The 17,584-nt window shown below is 53.4% G+C and overlaps 7 protein-coding genes; 3 read left to right on the forward strand and 4 right to left on the reverse strand.

The window, feature by feature from the left end:
- Nucleotides 1-168: 168 nt before the first annotated feature.
- On the reverse strand, nt 169-1,800 carry RCC_03030 (probable cytochrome P450 67; the record flags this gene model as incomplete). XM_023768323.1 has 3 exons in its annotated part: nt 169-318; nt 374-464; nt 521-1,800. The coding sequence occupies 3 exons, from the start codon at nt 1,798-1,800 to the stop codon at nt 169-171; spliced, it is 1,521 nt and encodes a 506-aa protein (XP_023624091.1).
- Nucleotides 1,801-2,460: 660 nt separating this feature from the next.
- Nucleotides 2,461-6,956, reverse strand: RCC_03031 (related to peroxin-6; the record flags this gene model as incomplete). XM_023768324.1 has 2 exons in its annotated part: nt 2,461-3,310; nt 3,364-6,956. The coding sequence occupies 2 exons, from the start codon at nt 6,954-6,956 to the stop codon at nt 2,461-2,463; spliced, it is 4,443 nt and encodes a 1,480-aa protein (XP_023624092.1).
- Nucleotides 6,957-7,816: 860 nt separating this feature from the next.
- Nucleotides 7,817-10,156, forward strand: RCC_03032 (related to triacylglycerol lipase; the record flags this gene model as incomplete). Its single annotated transcript, XM_023768325.1, has 1 exon — nt 7,817-10,156. The coding sequence occupies one exon, from the start codon at nt 7,817-7,819 to the stop codon at nt 10,154-10,156; it is 2,340 nt and encodes a 779-aa protein (XP_023624093.1).
- Nucleotides 10,157-10,751: 595 nt separating this feature from the next.
- On the reverse strand, nt 10,752-12,050 carry RCC_03033 (related to DNA repair protein Ntg1; the record flags this gene model as incomplete). The annotated part of the gene is made up of 1 exon (XM_023768326.1): nt 10,752-12,050. One exon carries the CDS (start codon nt 12,048-12,050, stop codon nt 10,752-10,754), a length of 1,299 nt encoding a protein of 432 aa, XP_023624094.1.
- Nucleotides 12,051-12,212: 162 nt separating this feature from the next.
- Nucleotides 12,213-12,668, forward strand: RCC_03034 (uncharacterized protein; the record flags this gene model as incomplete). The annotated part of the gene is made up of 1 exon (XM_023768327.1): nt 12,213-12,668. One exon carries the CDS (start codon nt 12,213-12,215, stop codon nt 12,666-12,668), a length of 456 nt encoding a protein of 151 aa, XP_023624095.1.
- A 436-nt stretch (nt 12,669-13,104) lies between these two features.
- On the reverse strand, nt 13,105-14,357 carry RCC_03035 (uncharacterized protein; the record flags this gene model as incomplete). XM_023768328.1 has 2 exons in its annotated part: nt 13,105-13,502; nt 13,562-14,357. The coding sequence occupies 2 exons, from the start codon at nt 14,355-14,357 to the stop codon at nt 13,105-13,107; spliced, it is 1,194 nt and encodes a 397-aa protein (XP_023624096.1).
- Nucleotides 14,358-15,414: 1,057 nt separating this feature from the next.
- Nucleotides 15,415-17,497, forward strand: RCC_03036 (uncharacterized protein; the record flags this gene model as incomplete). XM_023768329.1 has 3 exons in its annotated part: nt 15,415-15,643; nt 15,704-15,849; nt 15,899-17,497. 3 exons carry the CDS (start codon nt 15,415-15,417, stop codon nt 17,495-17,497), a joined length of 1,974 nt encoding a protein of 657 aa, XP_023624097.1.
- Nucleotides 17,498-17,584: the final 87 nt, after the last annotated feature.

Raw genomic sequence — 17,584 nt, forward strand, 5'->3', positions numbered from 1 at the left:
TCGAGAGAACTTCATTCAAAGTCCAATGGATATGCAGGATGTAAATCAGATCGCCTTCGGAACCACAGTGAGCCCTTTGAGCTGGGAAGTGAACTCTTCAATTGTTCATTGTACAGGACGAGAGCCATACATTACGCTGGAATCCCACCGTAACCTTCAAAGTACACACTATGACTTCGACTGCCGCCTCCGCATTCCCACTTCAAGTCCCAATGGCTTGCGAAGGAAGCCCTCTCGGGTCTCCAGCTTATCTTGATACAACTCAAACTCGTATCTCCGGAAGACGGTAGCAACAATGAGGGCCAGCTCCATCTCAGCCTGCGAACAGGTCAGTGGATACCTTCAGATCACTGCGAGATGGGAATTTACTTACAACATTCCTTCCAACACAAGCACGTGGACCAAACGAAAACGGGATGAAGGCAAGCTTCTGTCTCTCTGTGATCTTCTCCCATCTCTCAGGACTAAGCATATAAAAGTCAGCAGGAATGCCCGATCATGTCTCTCTTGGCTCACTTACCGGAATTCATCGGCATCAGGACCCCAGATCTCCTTGCTATGGTGCATGACATATGCGGGAACGCTGAGCACAACACCTTGAGGGAAATGCCGCCCTGCAACATCCAACCCATCYCCAGGAGGCACAACACGCGGAAGACCCTGGGAAGAAGTGCTGTGGATGCGAAGTGTTTCCTGGATGACCATGTCCATGTACTTTAGATCCTTGACTTGGTCGAAGGAGGGAACGGCATCACTGGGAAGTGCGGCGTCAAGCTCCACCTGAAGCTTCTTGACGACGTTCGGCTTGGTGAGACAGTGGAATAGTAGCGCACAGGAAGTGTTAGAGGTGGTGTCGGATCCGGCGATGAGCTGAGTGAGTGCCTCTGCAGTCAACTCTGCGCGACCCAACTTCTGGCCATTCTCATCCTTGCCTTCCATCAATCTCGCAAGCAGATCAACACGTGTGATTTCTCCATTCTCTGCAGCCGCAAGCCGTGCATTTACACGAGCAGTTGCGATTCCGGCAAGATTGGCAATGGCTGCCATGCCTTTGCTGAAGAAGGGGTCCGGGAGGTACTTTGCATACGGCTTGATCGCAGGCCAGCAACCCACAGCGTTCGAGACTTCTCCTCTTCGGTTCAACACTTCAATCGCAGGGGCGTAAGTCGCAGGACCATTTGGATCTAATCGGACCTCTGCGATGTCTGCCCCCTTCTCCAACATTCCGAACGGTGCGCCAAAGGCCAAATCTCCGATGATATCGAATGCAACATAGTTGAACCAGTGAAGAGCATCAAATGTGGCGTACTTTCCTTGGCTCTTCTCGCTGAGTTCGTCCCATCTCGTGGCCAGAAGCTCCAGGTTGTGGTGAATGTATTGCTCAAACTGGCCCACACTCTTGGCGCTGAAGGTATGAGAAACCGTCTTTCGTTTGCGGGTGTGCTCATGACGATCTCTCGTGTTGAAGAGCCCACGCTGGATAGAGACAAATGCATCATAGTACTGGGACTTCAAGGTTCCTGTACCATGGCCATACACGATTGGGATAGCCTCTGGATCCGCGATGGAAATATGATCTGGTTGGACGCGCACGAATTTGCCGTACTTCTCATGCAGCTTGTGTACGGTGAGATACCGTCGGCAACGCCGGCATTCGTACATGTACCATAAGTTGGTAAACTTGGCCAGGATGGGACCAGGGACATCTTGAATGGACCAGTTGCGGATGAATGGGAGGACGTAGAAGAGCAACGGTAACGCCAAGAGCGCCCACGGTGTGAGCAGCACGGAGAGGAACATCTTGGGGTGCCTGTCAATCAATCCGGGGAGTTCAGAGACGGTAGGTAAGCCACGCGAGCACAGGAATGAGGGACTCGGCTTGTTACTTATACCATGCGACCCACCAATCCGATGAATGGCGCCGACAAAAACAGAGTTGTTTTGTGAAAGGCGCCAGCCATGCCCCCCCGCACATTGACGACGACCCTGGCGGAGAGTCGTGGATAAGCTCGGAGTTGTCTCGCATGATTGGCTGCGGCTGGGCAAGACGGTACTATCAAAAGACACATCAACACAGCCGAAAGACGTTGCCGGTGAACTACGTGGATTGTTTTGTGCATTGTGCTCATGGATCCCTCCGCACATACGGGCATAACTCTACAGCGAAAGCGCGAGACGCGAGGGTACCATTTCTTCCGAAATCGACAAGCAGAAGGTTCTGATGGCATTGAGAAATCCTTGCCAAGCGCTGGAAGAGCAGCGACCAGGTACTGCAAGCTCACAATGGGTGTATGACCAACGATCAGGACTTGAATACCATCAGCGTGGAACGAAATCCGAGCGAGAGACGAATGTTGCATATTCACGGAGCGAATTGTGAGTGACATGCGAAGCAATGTGCCATTGACTGTTTGATTWAAGACATTTGGTTCATGCAACACCCTCTCCTTCAAGCTTCCGTTAATCATACAAATCCTCGCCCTGCCCCCCGTTGGTGTAACCGTCCTGTACCGGGCCTCCAGCAGCAGAATTTTCTTCCACATCCCGATTTTTACCTTTCCCCTTTCCCTTTCCCCTGCTCGAAGACGGCCTTTCCGGTTCGCGATTGAGTGAAAGCCGCTCGGTGCGTATCACATAGTCCTCCCCATCCCCATCCCTGACGGGGGCTTGTACTGGATTTGCATGCATATGGCGCTCATTGCCATTGGTACCGCCACTCTTACTCTTCGCCGCCCGTTTCAGCGCCTCCATAGCTCTCGAGCGGAGGCCCGAGCCATTTTGATCCGTCTTCTCTGTCCTGTTAGAATTTCGCACCAATGCAACAGGACCCTCCTCCGGACGCGTGGAGATACTGTCCCTCGTGGAGGTACTATCCTGCGTGGATGCCCTGTCCCGCGTGGAAATGCTTTCGCGGGCGGAAGCTTCCTCGGGCACCTCTTTAACCTCCTCGTGACTCTTCGCCGCGCCCTCGAAAGTGTTTCGTACGTGCTCGTAGTGTCTTAACTCATCAACACTGACGCTTGGCACCAGATCGTCCTTGGCGCGGTAGAAGTCCTCTTCCGTGACCATAACATCCGAGTCATCGTCCGAGCCATAATGATCGAAATAGTACGCGACTGAGATCTTGCTCTGACCACGCGAGGCGCGCTCTGTGTTGATGGCATTGACCTTTTCGTCAACTGCTCGAGCAGATCGAGTGACAGCTTTTAGCATTGCATCTGAGCAGAGGGCATATAGATCGGCTCCAGTGAAGGTGAATGGAAGCTTCTCGGCAACACGCGTGAGCGAGACTGATGGATCAAGTGTGAATCTGGCGTATCGTTAGTATTATAGCGCGACGTGGATGGATAAGATGATACACACTTTCTCGTCAAAGCCTGCAAGATTGTCGCCTGCTTTTCATGCGTGTCGCTGATACCCAGATACAGCATCTTGTCGAAGCGTCCGGGTCTGAGCAGAGCCTGGTCAAGGAGATCGGGACGGTTAGTGGCGCCAATGACGAAAACCCCTCCGCCATTCTCATCTCCATCACTCATGCCATCGAGCTCGGCAAGCAATTGAGAAACAATTCTATCCATCACACCACCACTATCGCCCTGATTGCCTCGTTTGGGTGCGACAGAGTCGAGCTCATCGAAGAAGACTGCGCAAGGTCTCGCATCTCGGGCTCGCTGGAAAACACGACGGACGTTTGCTTCAGATTCTCCAATGTACATGTTGAGAAGCTCCGGTCCCTTGACGGAGAAGAAGTTCAAGCTGAACTCTGTAGCGATGGCCTTGGCAAGCAATGTCTTTCCAGTACCCGGAGGACCGTAGAAGAGGATACCGCTGCGCTTCTTCAAACCCTTTGCGAATAGCTCTGGTCTGGACAGTGGAAGCTGAATGGTCTCGATGACAGCGTCTTTGACGTTCGTCAGGCCACCGACATCTGACCATTGCACGTTTGGGATCTTGGGCGCGCCAATAGCATCTGCAAAGTTCTTGCGGGCAAGGTCGACAGCAGCGTCAAAATCTGCCGGAACAACCGAGGTGGCCGCTGGTCCTCCTGAAAGTTGGATGTCCTTGACAGTTATGGCGCCTTTCACATCTCCAGACTTGGCCAAGGCAAGATTCTCCAATCTCTCATCTTTTGCAACAATGGCACGATCCACCACGTCCACCAGGTCGCCAGCAACCAAGGCTGCCGTCTTGACTGCAATAGAGCCAAGATCGACATCCAGTGCGAGTGGAACTCCGGATTCCGTAACGATATCACGAAGTATTCCTTCTCTTTCGCCCTCATCAGGTGCCGACATTTCCAATTCATGTGTGAATAGTCCACGAACGGAATCGGGCACCTTGTCAATATCAGTAGTCGTGGCAATCAAGACTCGGCAAGTTTCCRACACCTCTTTAAGTGACGCAGCAGCGCGATCCGCATTCAACACCTCTAAATGTGTGATGCAAATCGCGGTGAAATCCGAGCCGCAATCCATTGCTCGCTCGCATCGCGCCGCGAGAAGGCCTTGCGCCTGGACGTCAAAGCCAGCTCCGCCCTCAGACGCTATGTCGTGTGCGTTGATTGGGAAAAAGTGAATGCCCAGATCTGAGCATGCTCGCTGGACCGTGCGCGCTTTTCCAATGTTCCGCTGGGTGGAGGTCACAAGGACCGTCAGCGGCGGCATTCCCAGCTTGACTGCACGCGGACTGATTGAGACGGACACCAACTCCCGAAGACGTCGCTGTAGTGGGGAAATGTATGGGCGAGCCGCTTCTGGCATTCCAGTTGCTGCGCTTGCGGATATTGGTTTTGCTTGCATTTTTCTCACGCCGAGATAGTATTGCCATGTATTGCTTGACGCGGCGGGTAATTTACGCCTGTCGTCGCCGGATTGACGCATGGTCATCTTGGTAGGGTCAATCAACGCAGCATCTCCCCATGTGTCAGCGTCAGGAGCGTCGAACTCCTCCGACGGTGTTACGTTGATGTCTTCAATCAGGAACCATGCAACATTYATCGCAGCATGACTTTCGCGAGCTGTGCTTTCCGCTCCCATGAATGATAACAGAGCACCAGCATTGCTGCCATCTTGCTCCACTTCGCCTTCGTAGATTGACCTACCCAGCGACTCGTCGACCTGAATCGCAATAACGTCGCCAGGTTTGACAATTCTTTGCTTATCCTCGAAATACTGCTTCAAGTTTGCAAACAGAGTGTTGTTCAGGGATCGCTCGGTAGATATCGGGGTGACAATCTTTCTCAGAGTCACCTCCGAGGCCGTGGGAGGGAGCGGTGCGGACACGGACGTTGGCCTCGGAGTCATTGGTCTTTTCAAGCTCGGTTTCTTGTTCTTTGGCATGGGAGACATGCTGATGTTGGCGGGATTCTGCAGATTGGCAAGCAATATGGGCGAAAGGTAGATGGTGGCCGCTGCTGTAGAGTTGGTAGCCAGTGATGAGATGCTGTCCCTCCGATTGCGACTGGAGAAGACCTGATACCTCGGCGGACGTTTAGACATGCTTTCTGGCAGCGTGTAGACCTTGACAGGTCGCCACGGCGGAAGTGCAGAGTCGTCCAAATTTCCAAAGGCACTCATGAGAGGCAACATGTGGTGTTCTGCAGCTTCAATTTTGACCCAATCGCCGCTGAAGCATCCCAGTCGAGCCAACGCTGCCGAGTCGACATACACTCTTGCTTCTTCGTCCTCATCACTGGCGGGCTTGGGGTGGAGCATCTCGCTGCGGATGCGTTCATACAGGCCCTGAGCCCGAAACACCTTGCTGCGCACTGCCTGACCACCGCGGATCGTGGTGGACGTCATGTTGGAAAAAACAGATCCCGGCGTACTAATGCCATGCGTTCGTGATCCAAAAGGTCGCGGCGTAGCAGACGTGAGAGCAGAGCTCAATCCGGAAGGCATGTCGGCAAGACCGGGCTTAGCAAGAGAAATCATGTCGTCTGAATCGTCTGAGAGGTTGCTGTCTTCAGCGCTGGAGTCCAAGAAATCGTCGGTATTAGACATGTCGGTGGCAGATTTGGAGGTCACAACTGGTTTGACCGGGGAAGCCTCCTCCGTGGCAGAGAAGAAAGCCTCATTCGCAGTATCTTCCTCCCCAGAATCCTCATCAAGACGAGGCGATAGCATAGACTTGCTAGTGTATGGCTTTTGTTTCTTGTCTGACGTAGGCACAACTACGATGTTGGTCTTCGGTGTGATGATGCCCTGGGAGACGGGTTCGCAAGCCAGAATCTTCACGGGCTGTGCTGATGTGTGGGTGACTGGGTGAGCCAGAGGAATAGGGAGAAAATCCTCTGTGTGCACCACTTGTGCATATCCCAATGCCTCATTGACCAACGACTTGACCCTCACATCGATCTCCGCAGATACGCCATCTTCCTGTCCATCTGCAACCGCTCTCTTGCCCGGCCTGCGAGCGGCCTGGATCGCATTGCTCGCTGATCCACCACCATATCTCTTAACGGCCTCGTCGAGCTTCTGTAGAGCTTCGGTGTCGACGGCAACGAATACTGTATCGAGGGGGAGCGGGACCACATCGCTGATTCGAACCTCAATGGCGCTGTTCTGACGTAGCGTCTTGGTGGGCGAGAGCAGCTGAACGAGGCGGACAAAGCTCTGTGTACCCTGTGCGGATGCCGGAAATCGAATTGTAGATGCAGGCAGAGGCTTCTCGTTGGCAGTCTGGCCTCGAAAGGGCAGGACCGTCCAGTGGGAGTCAGCAGGCGAGGGATTGGGAGCCCATGGCGTGAGAGCAGCGTGCAGGGCTATCGCAGAGGTCGACGTCGCGTCCGGGAATAGATCGAGGACCAGATCCTCGGAGAGCACGCCCACCTCGCCCTTGAAGTTGCTGTCGAGGTACAGACGGGCGGAAATGGCGGGCTTGTCCTCGCGCCGTCTCCTCTTGCGCTTCAACGAGCCCGAGCCCGAGTCCGGCGGCGGCGGACTTTTGTGGGCCATGATTACTGTTGGCGGTGAGGGAGTCGAAAGACGCGTGCTGTACTCCCCGAGCTCAAGAGCCGCCCATGCAAGAGCAGCAGAGCAGCACTGGAACTCCCGACGCCTACGTGCGGTATAGATCGCCGTAAGCTAAGTTTGCCGACCAACCTCGGTCCACTAATTTGATGGGGAATTGATGGCTCCGACGTTGGAGCGTTGATGGAATGAAAGCTTGCAATCTGCATCTACATACATACTTTTCAGGCAGTGGGTACGTCTCTCATCAGAACATGACATTACGAAGCTACTGGAAGGATCAGGTGAGGTTGGTCCGCACACAGAGTTTTGGAAAGCTCGCTGCGGAGCACTTTTGGAGGTAAGTACCTTAGCAGCGACATGGAGAGCTTCTAAAGCCGAGCGAGGCCGGGGTGTCAACCAAGAGTGCATGTGGGCAGAACCAATGTTTCCATTCCGACCACGCTCCGGAAACACGACGTCTCTCCTTTCATCATCATCATGATAACCAAGCTGGCTTGATCCCCATCCTCCCCTTCCGCTAGCAGGGCTCGCTACGCCACGTGCACCCGCAGGAACATGAATGGCAAGGCGTTTCGTCATGGATGAGACGAAATTGCATGGCAATGTTCATTGAGGTCGGAGGTCGGCTTGGAGACTAGAATACAAGCACCACCACGACACCTACCTCACTTATCCACCTGCCTTACCCTGCACTGTCTAGAAATTAATGCCTGACTCAGCCACGAATAAAGGTGGTCGCGTTCCCACTTCTCGGCTCTCTTCTTATTATCCTTCCGTCTTCACATGCAACTTCGCATTCCTTCCTGCTGCGATCCGGACCCGGAATAGTATCTGACTGTAGTATGCGGGAACGCCGCAGTGAGAGTCTCCATGTCGAGTTTGAACGTCAGTCTCGAAAGTTGCCACTCCTAAATCCTGACCAGGAGGATTTCTCAACTGGATCTACTCAGGCCGCAGAAGCCAAGTTTATCACGCCCTTGGATCCTGTGATTGAGACGGTCCAAGGACAGCGCCTACCAGTCATACCTGTAGCAGAGGCAGTTAAACTCAACAAACTCAAAAACTCAGTGGAGGGCCATGAGTCCTTCTACCCACCACAGTCCGCGCTGCGGGAGGGCAAAGATGGCTCCAGGTACGGTGCAAGAATCGCGAGGCCTGGCTCGGAGAAACAGAGCGAAGAAGCAGACGCTCCGTTGAGGCACGCCATTCCAAAGTCACGCACGAACCCGCTGTTTCCAGACTTGCCCGTCTATGGTCCACCGACACGGTTGAGATCCTTGCAATGCTGGTTCTTTCGTGTGGTCTCTTCAGTGCTGTCGCTGTGCTTCCTGATTGTCATCGTCTTGGGAGCAGTTTTCACAGGTCTCYCCAAGCTTCTTCACCCCACAAAGCTTCAAGTCTCGGGTAAAAATCGCCCATTCCATGCAGAAGAACTGAGACGGCGGCAGGAACGCAAAGCGGCAGAAAAGGAATGGGTGCAGACAAAGAAACATCTCAATGCTCAGGCGCCTTCTGGCGAAAAACAAGACTTACCGCAAGATGGCCAATTCATCCCAACAGAAGGAGGCCCGGACCCACTGTGCGTCGACATGGCTTACTATGCCCGTCGCGTGGGGTTGGATGCAGAGTGCTTTGATGTGCAGACTGAAGATGGGTTCATTATCGAGCTCTGGCATATCTACAACCCAAGAGAGTATGTGAGACCTCCTCAGTCGTCTCGCGAGATACGATCTCCCGATATCTTCCAGACGTCTGTATCCTCACCTTGCTACGCCGAGACTTCCCGAGCATTCCCAGAAGGCAGGAAGAAGTATCCCGTTTTGATGATGCATGGACTCCTGCAGTCCGCCGGTGCTTACTGCGCAAACGACGACGACAGTCTTGCTTTCTACCTTGCAAAATCCGGCTACGATGTGTGGCTCGGCAACAATCGATGCGGCTTTGACCCGAAGCACACTTCTCTTCAGTATGAGGATCCTCGATTCTGGGCGTGGAATGTACGCCAAATGGGGGTGATGGATCTTCCGGCTCTCATCAGTCGAGTGCTTGCCGAGACGGGCTTCCCCAAGCTAGGACTGATAGCACACAGCCAGGGTACCACGCAGACACTTGTTGCTCTTGCTAAAGAACAGAGGCCGGAGATTGGCGAGAAGATCAGCGTGTTCTGTGCTCTGGCGCCGGCCGCATATTCGGGCCCGTTGATCAAGAAGGCATACTTTCGCTTCATGCAGCTCATCAGTCCTGGTATGTTCCGGCTGATTTTCGGCATTCACGCTTTCATTCCGATCATGGGGTTCGCTCATACAGTCTTACCGGGCAGACCATTCTCGTGGATGGGCTATCACGTGTTCTCGTTCTTGTTCTCATGGTCAGACAGTCGATGGGATCGAGATATCCGCAATCGCATGTTTCAGTGGGCACCTTCATATGTGTCTGCAGAGAGCATGGCATGGTGGCTGGGAAGGACCGGCTTTGCTAAGCAGAAGTGCATTCTCTCCACCAGAGAGGAAGGGCAGATTGAAGACGAGGAGGATGAGGAGGATGATGCTGCTCTTCGGGCGTACTACGCAGATAAGGAGCCACACCTGTCAGAGCGGGAGAAACTGCAAAGGAGCTTGACTGCGTACCGTCGCGGAAGCATCGCGATACACCAATTTCAAAACAAGCGGGGCAGATTTGCGTGGTATGATGATCGGTTCCCTCCGCTGGCTCTTTGGGTCGCCGGAGCCGATGACTTGGTAGACGGACGAAGACTTCTTCGTCGTTTCGAGCGAGGACGTGAGCCACACGTCAATATCGTCCATCAGAAAATCATCGAGGGATACGAACACCTTGATGTAATCTGGGCAATGGACGCCATCGAAAAGGTGGGAAAAGAGGTCAGAGAGGTCATCTGGAGGACCGCCAGCCTGGAGAGTCAGAAGCAATGCCGGACACCCATTGGCTGCGACAAACCGCACGAAGAAGAACCACACCCCCAGGACGTACCGATGGTATACAGTGGGGGAAGGGAAAGGATGGCTAGTATCAGTCAGAGTGCCTCCAAGGTTGGAACGGGAGAGCTTCAGATTGACGCTTCCAAAAACGCAAAAGCGGATCAGCAGAAGTACCGAGAAAGTCGAGAGGAAGCCCGGAGCTATGCAGACACAAGCGACGGTAGCGAGACCTCCGAGAAACCATAGGATGGAAGATGGCTGGCTCCTTCTCAATTATCCCGGGGAGGTGCAAAGTTGGAGTGATCCAGTGATGATGGGAGGTCAGCAAAAGGCAAAACCAGCGGTAGACCTAAGATCTGTCGTTTGATCCCAATCAGCTGTAGGATACTGGAAAGGCCGCCACGAGGATCACCGCCGCTTCCAGCGGTGGTGATGTAGAGGGGGGTGCGGTCTGCCTCCGCCGGATGGCCGAGTCAACCCGGCGGTGGTCGGGCTCAATGCACGGAATCTGGTAGCGGTGGTCTCGCATGTTGGCGAGATGGTGACTGATCAAAACCACAGTCTGGTTGCTTCGGAGCTACCAACCTGATGCAATGGTCGATGATGTCCTGATTTAAGTGACAATCCAAAGTGGGGTCACGATATCGTCTACCCTATTCCCTTCCGTATCCAAAAATGTACATGGAACGGCTTACATGTCTTTGATGTTTGGTCGCGGTTGAAAGATGAAGGCCGGGATAATTCGACAAGGCTTGTCGTGGAAAGCTGGGTTTCGACCATCTACTTGTAATACAGCAGTAGAAGCATAGACGATGTATTAACAAGGTCTTCGGCTGCTCCTCTAACTGCGCGCAAAATCCTCAATGTCAGGAACACCTTGTAGAATGACATTACCAATGTCTTCTGATTTGACCTGCACTGTTGCACTAAGGTCGTCCTTTTCAACAATGACTTCTTCGGCTTTGACAGGCGGCTCATCCTCAAGACTGACTTCGTTTTCCTTCTTGACCACCTTCTTCTTCTTCGGACTCCCAGCGACCGCGCTAGGGCAGAGCTTGCGAGTATTGAGGTCACATTCGCCACATTTCCTTCCAACTGGAAGACATATCGTCTGTCCCAGTCCTACAAGCATATGATTGATCGAATGCCACCGTTCTCGCGGCAACCACGACTCCAGTGCGGCTCTGGTCTGCTCCGGCGTGTTCGTCTTGTTCCACTTCCACAAGTTCGTTATGCGGTGTACGTGTACATCAACACCGATTCCTTCATCCCTTCCCCACGCGGACGACATGGTCAAATATGCCATCTTAGGTCCCACGCCGGGTAGCGATATCAATCCCTCAATGGTGTCTGGAATCTCACCCTCGAACTTCTCCTTCAAAATCAAGGCCGTAGCTTTGATGTACTTTGTCTTATTGTTGTGAAACCCAACTGATCCAATCATTCTATTCAGCTCCTCGGGCTCCACTGCTAGCAAAGCTTCTAGATTGAACCCGCCTGAGAGTCCCTTTTGTAGGTTCTTCATCGCTACGGCGGTGACTGTATCCTTCGTCTGACTGGACAACATCAGTGCAATGAGAGTCTGTAATCGCTGATCCCGTGGTGATCGATGGTCCTCGGCCAGGTTTTCACATCCCATGGTGTCGACTGGAGCGAGCACACGCTTTCGCATTTCTGCGGTGATGTTCCATATTTCCTCCCAATTGGGTGGCGGGTCGAGAGTGACGGCGCCATCTTCAGTCTTGATCTTCTTTGCAGGTTGTCGCTTGACTTTGGCTTTGGGAGTCCCGTTCTCCTCCAGTTTGATCTTCTGCTTCTCCAATTTGGGTGCCTTCCGAGACGATCGTTTCAACTGTCTCGTCTCGCCGCTACCGCTTGTTGTCGTCGCTGGAGTGTCTGTTGCCTCGCGCTTCCTCTTGTTCCCCCGTTCTGCTTTGGTCACTTCCTCCGCGGACTCCCGTTCCGATTCCGATTCCGATATAGGCGGCGTGGAAACATCACTGTCGGAGGCATCTTGGTTGTCGCTGTCATCGTTGTCACTTTGTGGTGCATAACTGAATTTCCTGATTGAACGCCGTGCGGACGATCGAGTGCCCGGCGTTAACACACTGGCTACATTGGAAATTTTGGGTGTCCGCATAGTTGATGCCCAGAAGAATGGGAGCTCAATGGCCAGGGGGGCGTGAAGTCATCTCCATCTCCAACAGCGTCATTGGCCCTTGAAGATCTGCATCTCCAACGTCCGATCGCGAAACCTTGACTTGACCATCACACTGCTACCGACTACCTTACATTCCCAATAATGCCGTCCTCAGATTATAGCTCGGCTATTGGCGGCGGCCTGAAGCTCAAGGGAGCCGGCGTGGACAAGAAGAAAAAGAAGAAGTCGAAACCCAAGCCTCCAGCTGAAAACAAGAGCAAGGAAGACGGTGCCGGTTCAGCAGCGGAGAACGAGTCGAGCGCATTGCAAAAAGCGCTGGCGGAGGAGGAGGGTGAAGTCGAGAAGCCTCAAGAGTCGGAAGTGAACACGTTCGGGAAGACTGAGGCACAAAGGCGGCACGAGGAGCGGAGGAAGAAGAGGGCGAGTTTGGCTTCTCAACTTTACATTGCTGGACACGCGAGACTGACTATTCCTCAGCTCGACGAACGACTCAAGCGCGAAGGCGTACAGACCCACAAAGAGCGTGTGCAGCAGTTGAACAAGTACCTCTCCACCCTCAGCGAGCACAATGACATGCCGCGCATCGGGCCAGGCTAAGGACTCGTGGGAAGTTCTTCTGTTCTCTGCGTGCTATATGGCGTTTGGAGCTCGAACGATACCCATGGCAGTTCTAGACCAACTGCTCTAACGAGCTTCCGACTGGTATACAGCTTCTCGCAGCTWCTCACGTACATCACAGATTTCGTCACTTGATCAGTTTCAGCGTCGTAGATGTCGAGGCGCATCTGATATGGATTGCCAAAGCTATCTTTCGTACTTCTGCCAAAGCTCCTCAAGACCTCAATCTGGTATGCCAATTCGCGAAACGCATCGAAGCAGAGCAAACCGCGATCCAATAAAGACAGGCCCGATGTAAAGAGAAATTACAGCTACCGTTTCCCGCTGTGATCTTCGAACAAGCTCCTGCCGGCGCCCCTCAAATCCGCTGATATTCAGCTGTCACCTATATCTTCACACGTCACCACACCGACATCTACCCGGAGTTGTTCCTGACGCTGAAGGTACGGTCCACGATGATATCATGGCCCATCCTCCCCAGCTCGACGTCGATGCTGTCCCTCCTRGCCGATGCATGAGCGCCCATCTTCTTCGGATTCAAAGCCTGCTCCTGGGTCTCGTTGACCAGTGTGCCTTGAGAATTGAAAGTGGTCGTCAGGTACTCCTTCTCCGCGGAGTAGCTGCTGTTGTTCGTGGTCGGGACCATGCTTGGCTTGTACGCCATGGGCTTGCGAATGGCGGCGATGTTGACGTTGCTGGGGTTGGTAGATGCCCACATKCTGGAAAGTGGGAGGAAGGTGGCGACCACGAGTGGCATGATGCTGCTCAATTGTGTGCTATACAGGGCGTAGTACACGATAATGCCGAAGATTGCTAGAGAGGAAAGCAAGTCAGTAAGAGTCATGGCAATGTGCMGGGAGTCAGACACTTACCTGGAACGAACATGGTCTGGCAGCCCATCACAAATATTATCTGCATGGGACCGAACTGCTTCATTCCCATCTTTCGACGGTGGTGGATGGCGTGGCCCAACTTAGCGCAGAAGACGATGCTGAAGAAGATGATGCTGCCGACAGTGCAGATGTTGGTTCGAGAAGCCCAATCGCTGATCATTTGGAATTCCTCCTCGGTCTGGGTGTCGAAGTGGACGAGGTTGTAATTGGCGTTGAGAACCATGAGGGCGAACCGGAAGCTGCAGACGAGCAGGGCCACCAGGACGCAGACGGTGGTGATGATGTTGCGCCACAGCGCTCGGAGCGTGCAGCAGACAACACGGACCTGGAACATCAGGGACAGCTCCACCGCCACGGTAGTGAGGAAGCCAAAGACCTCACCCGTGACAGCAACGCGTGTCGTGTCTGCGACGTTGGGGTAGTATATGAGGGTGTAGTTGTAGAAGTCATAAAATGGGCCCAGGATCTGCAGGCACATGAGGATGGCGCGGATGAATATACAGACCAGAGCGGATTGATTGAGGATGAAGATGACGCTTCGTCGCTTCTCAGGCTTGGTGAGCAGAGCGAGGATGAGGATGAGAATCGCGCAGACTCCAAGCTGGATGCCAAAGACGATGCCGGACCGCACAGCAAGTTGCTGGAGTTGAGTGAGCTCGTCCAGTGTTGTGGTGAATTGATTGACACCATCGGGGTATGTGAGCTGGAAGGGCTGGGTCTTGGTGTCGAAAGAGGAGTTGGCCGCATAGAAGGCGGCGGGTACTGCCTCTGACATGGTGGCGGATGCTGCTATTGCTGCTCTGATCCCTTTGATGGGTGTTGTCGGTGCCGATCGAGGACTGGCAGAGGGAGCGTTTGCTTGAAGGAAGTGATGGACGTGAATCGAAGCTGGAGGGATCGGTCGAGGCTGTGGAGGGAAGCTGGTTCGAGTGGATTCGATCAAGTTGGATGAAAGAAAGAGATGGACGGTTGGATGGAGGACGCAAAAGATGTGGTTCTTGTAGGCCCTGGAAGGGCCTGAGAMAATACCAGCAGAAATGGTTCTCTTACGATTGTCCGTGAAGCCGTGTGTTCACAATATGAGAGAAAAAAGGGTGGGGAAAAGTGGGAGTGAAGGCGAGATATCCACGAAATTGCATGAAAGGAGTCTGGATTTCTCGATGCGGAAACGCCACGAAAGCATCACGATGCGAAAAACAGTGTTAATTATGGATACGCATATGGAAGGCCATATTGAGAAGAGCCCAAGAGTCCTGATAGCCGTGTTCGACCTCATGGCGGTGCTTGGAGATGAGCGAGCGACATGCATATGTCTCAGGCATTTTCTTAGTATTGTTCTCGGAACCACGGCGAAAATCGATGAAAGACAGGAGTGAAAATTTCGCTTGGACGGGCAAAGTGAGAGCGAACAGCTGCAACAGCGTGGCTTGAAGGCATCTGCCAATGACATCTGCCGTGTCGGAGTGTAGCATTGGTGATGAGAATGGAGGGGCCATAGTGGCATGCACTGTGGTGGACCGAAAGTGGTATGGCGGAGATGAGTCCGGTGGCCGTTCATTGGCTGTGAACGCTGCTCCTACTCTCACACTCCATCTTCCCTGGCGGAGCAGCGTAATGAGAGGTAGCAAGGTACACGCTGAACTTGCAGCGCATGTCTCAGATCAAGGGGTACAGACTGTCATCCTGATTGGGTAGGTACAGCGGTGAGTGGTTTGCATGGCCGATGAAGAAGGCACTCGCACTTCACCTTCCCGTGCGTCTTCTTCTGCTTCTCCTTCTTCTTCTTCTTCTTTCCCTTCCACCTCTGACATACAGCGCTCTGGCTGGTCAGAATGAACATGTCCGGCGCCATCCACTCGCTCCGAGTATCTTACGGACTTATCTCACAAGCAGTTATCGACCTGCCGCTGCCTGCTAGACACGCCAGCCAAGGCGATGACATTGTCCCTCTGCTTTTGTGCTCACGAACGGACGGCAGTCTTTCTCTGCTATCCACAGAAGACGCAGACCATTGCGAACAAAACGACATCTCAAACACCATCCTCGCGGAGCTTTTCCGAGGTACGGTGCCTCAATGTAGATCTCCGCTCCATCTCATTCACTTGCACTGACACCGACTAGATCCTGCGCGACTTCGGACCAGAGTGGAGAACGTCATTGTTGAAGCGCCTCCTCAACCTGTTGGCTACAACGACCTCAACACTTTCCCACTACCTCTGCACTGCTTTGTGCTGTTGACGGCCGGACTCGTCCTGGACTTTAAGAAAGTTGGTAGAAGCAACCCATCCCACCTTCGCTGCGACTGACATCCAGCAGTACCACGTCAAAGTCGTCTTGTCTCACGGTACAAAGGCCGAGCCCAAAGCAGAAGCGGTCACGCCACCGGCGCTCAAGATGGAAGAAGGTAGCGAGAGGTCTCAGCAGCGCGAGGCCGTCCAGGAGGACGAGGCCGACAAGGAAGAGGAGAACGCGAAGATCTCGATGAACCACGACGAGCTGATACCATCAAAGTCCGACCCGGTATTGCAGCTACACGAGGATAGCGAGACGGAGTCGGACGAGGACATCGACGAAACGGTCAGGGCTGTGGAAGCGATTTCTCCATCAGCGCTCACGGCCATGACTACCATGATTGAAGATGCAGAGCGCAGCTTGTCAAAGCAAGAGGAAGAATCTCAAGACGGCATCTCGAGTTTCCTTCCAGCCAAGCAAACACCACAGAAGACATATGGCAAGTCGCGTAAATGCGGCCCTAAACTCAATCACGATCACAGTACAGCCTCGACGATTCCAGAATCTGTTCAAAACAGCCCGACACGCGTATCCACCTCTTTTGTGGTCACCGAGGCGGTAGCGAGGTCCTTGAGGATGCCTTCTCTGCCCGTGGGTGAACATGCCGACGTTGTCGCGCTGGAGGAAGATGTCCAAAGTGGCGGTGCGACCGAAGATATGAGCAGTGACGGTGATGAAGCATCCAGGCCCGAGGCCACACCGATGCCGGCTCTCAGAAAAAGACGATTAGAAGCACAGAGAGAGCCTGGTGAGGAAGACGCAGACATTCGCCTGTTCAAAGCGGCAAAGCAAGACGAAAGCTCCCTGGACGTGATAGTCACGTCGGAGCCCAACATCAAGAAGCTCAAGAAACCATCGCGCCCAGCTACTCAAGCGATCTCGCAGCCGACACGTGCTCAAAGTACGGGCAAGACTCCAGCGACACCAGCTCCGCCCTCATCTTCATCGAGATTGTCAAGTGTCAAGGCACCTAAGAAGGTCCTGCTCTCCGGTAGTAGACTCAGCCCTGGTGAGAGAGGTTGGCTCAAGAGGCAAACTGCCATTGTCGACGACGTACCTGGCCGCAAAGCAAATTTTGTGTGCGTTGTTCGAGACACAGATCTACCAGCCACTTTCAAAGTACTTCGTTCTCTGATTGCAAACAAGCCAGTGGTCTCTGATCAGTGGGTAACGGACTCGAAGGAAAATTCGGAGCTTCTTGACCCTTCTGACTACCTACATGCCGATCTGCAAGGGAGTGATATCAAATCGAACGACAGACGACTCATCTGGAAGAGGAAGACGCTATTCTTCACCACGTCTGCTGCCAAAAGCTACAAGGRAGAATTCGATGTTGTCAAACTCATCGCCTTTGAAGCAGGCGCCGCGATGGTGGAGCATGGCGATGCAAACAAAGGCGGCGAACTAATGCCCGACAAGGCGAACACGATCCTGTTCGGCACTGATATCACCAAAGATCTTGATGCACAAACACTCCTTGCCGAATACGGCCGCACCGTATATGATACGAAATTGTTCTCCACCGCAATCATCAAAGCAGACTTTGACCCAGACTCTGATGAATTTCAGCTGGTGCTTCCAGGCGACGGCCTGACCAAGACGAAGCAGGGCCGAGGTAAATGAGAGGAGTGACAGGAATGACTTTCTGATGAGGTGGACAATGAGGTGGAACGATGGAGAGAAGCGCTACGTGTGGCTGGCTGTGCTGGG

The sequence above is a fragment of the Ramularia collo-cygni genome, assembly GCF_900074925.1.
Source record: "Ramularia collo-cygni strain URUG2 genome assembly, contig: RCC_scaffold03, whole genome shotgun sequence".
Classification (NCBI taxonomy): domain Eukaryota; kingdom Fungi; phylum Ascomycota; class Dothideomycetes; order Mycosphaerellales; family Mycosphaerellaceae; genus Ramularia; species Ramularia collo-cygni.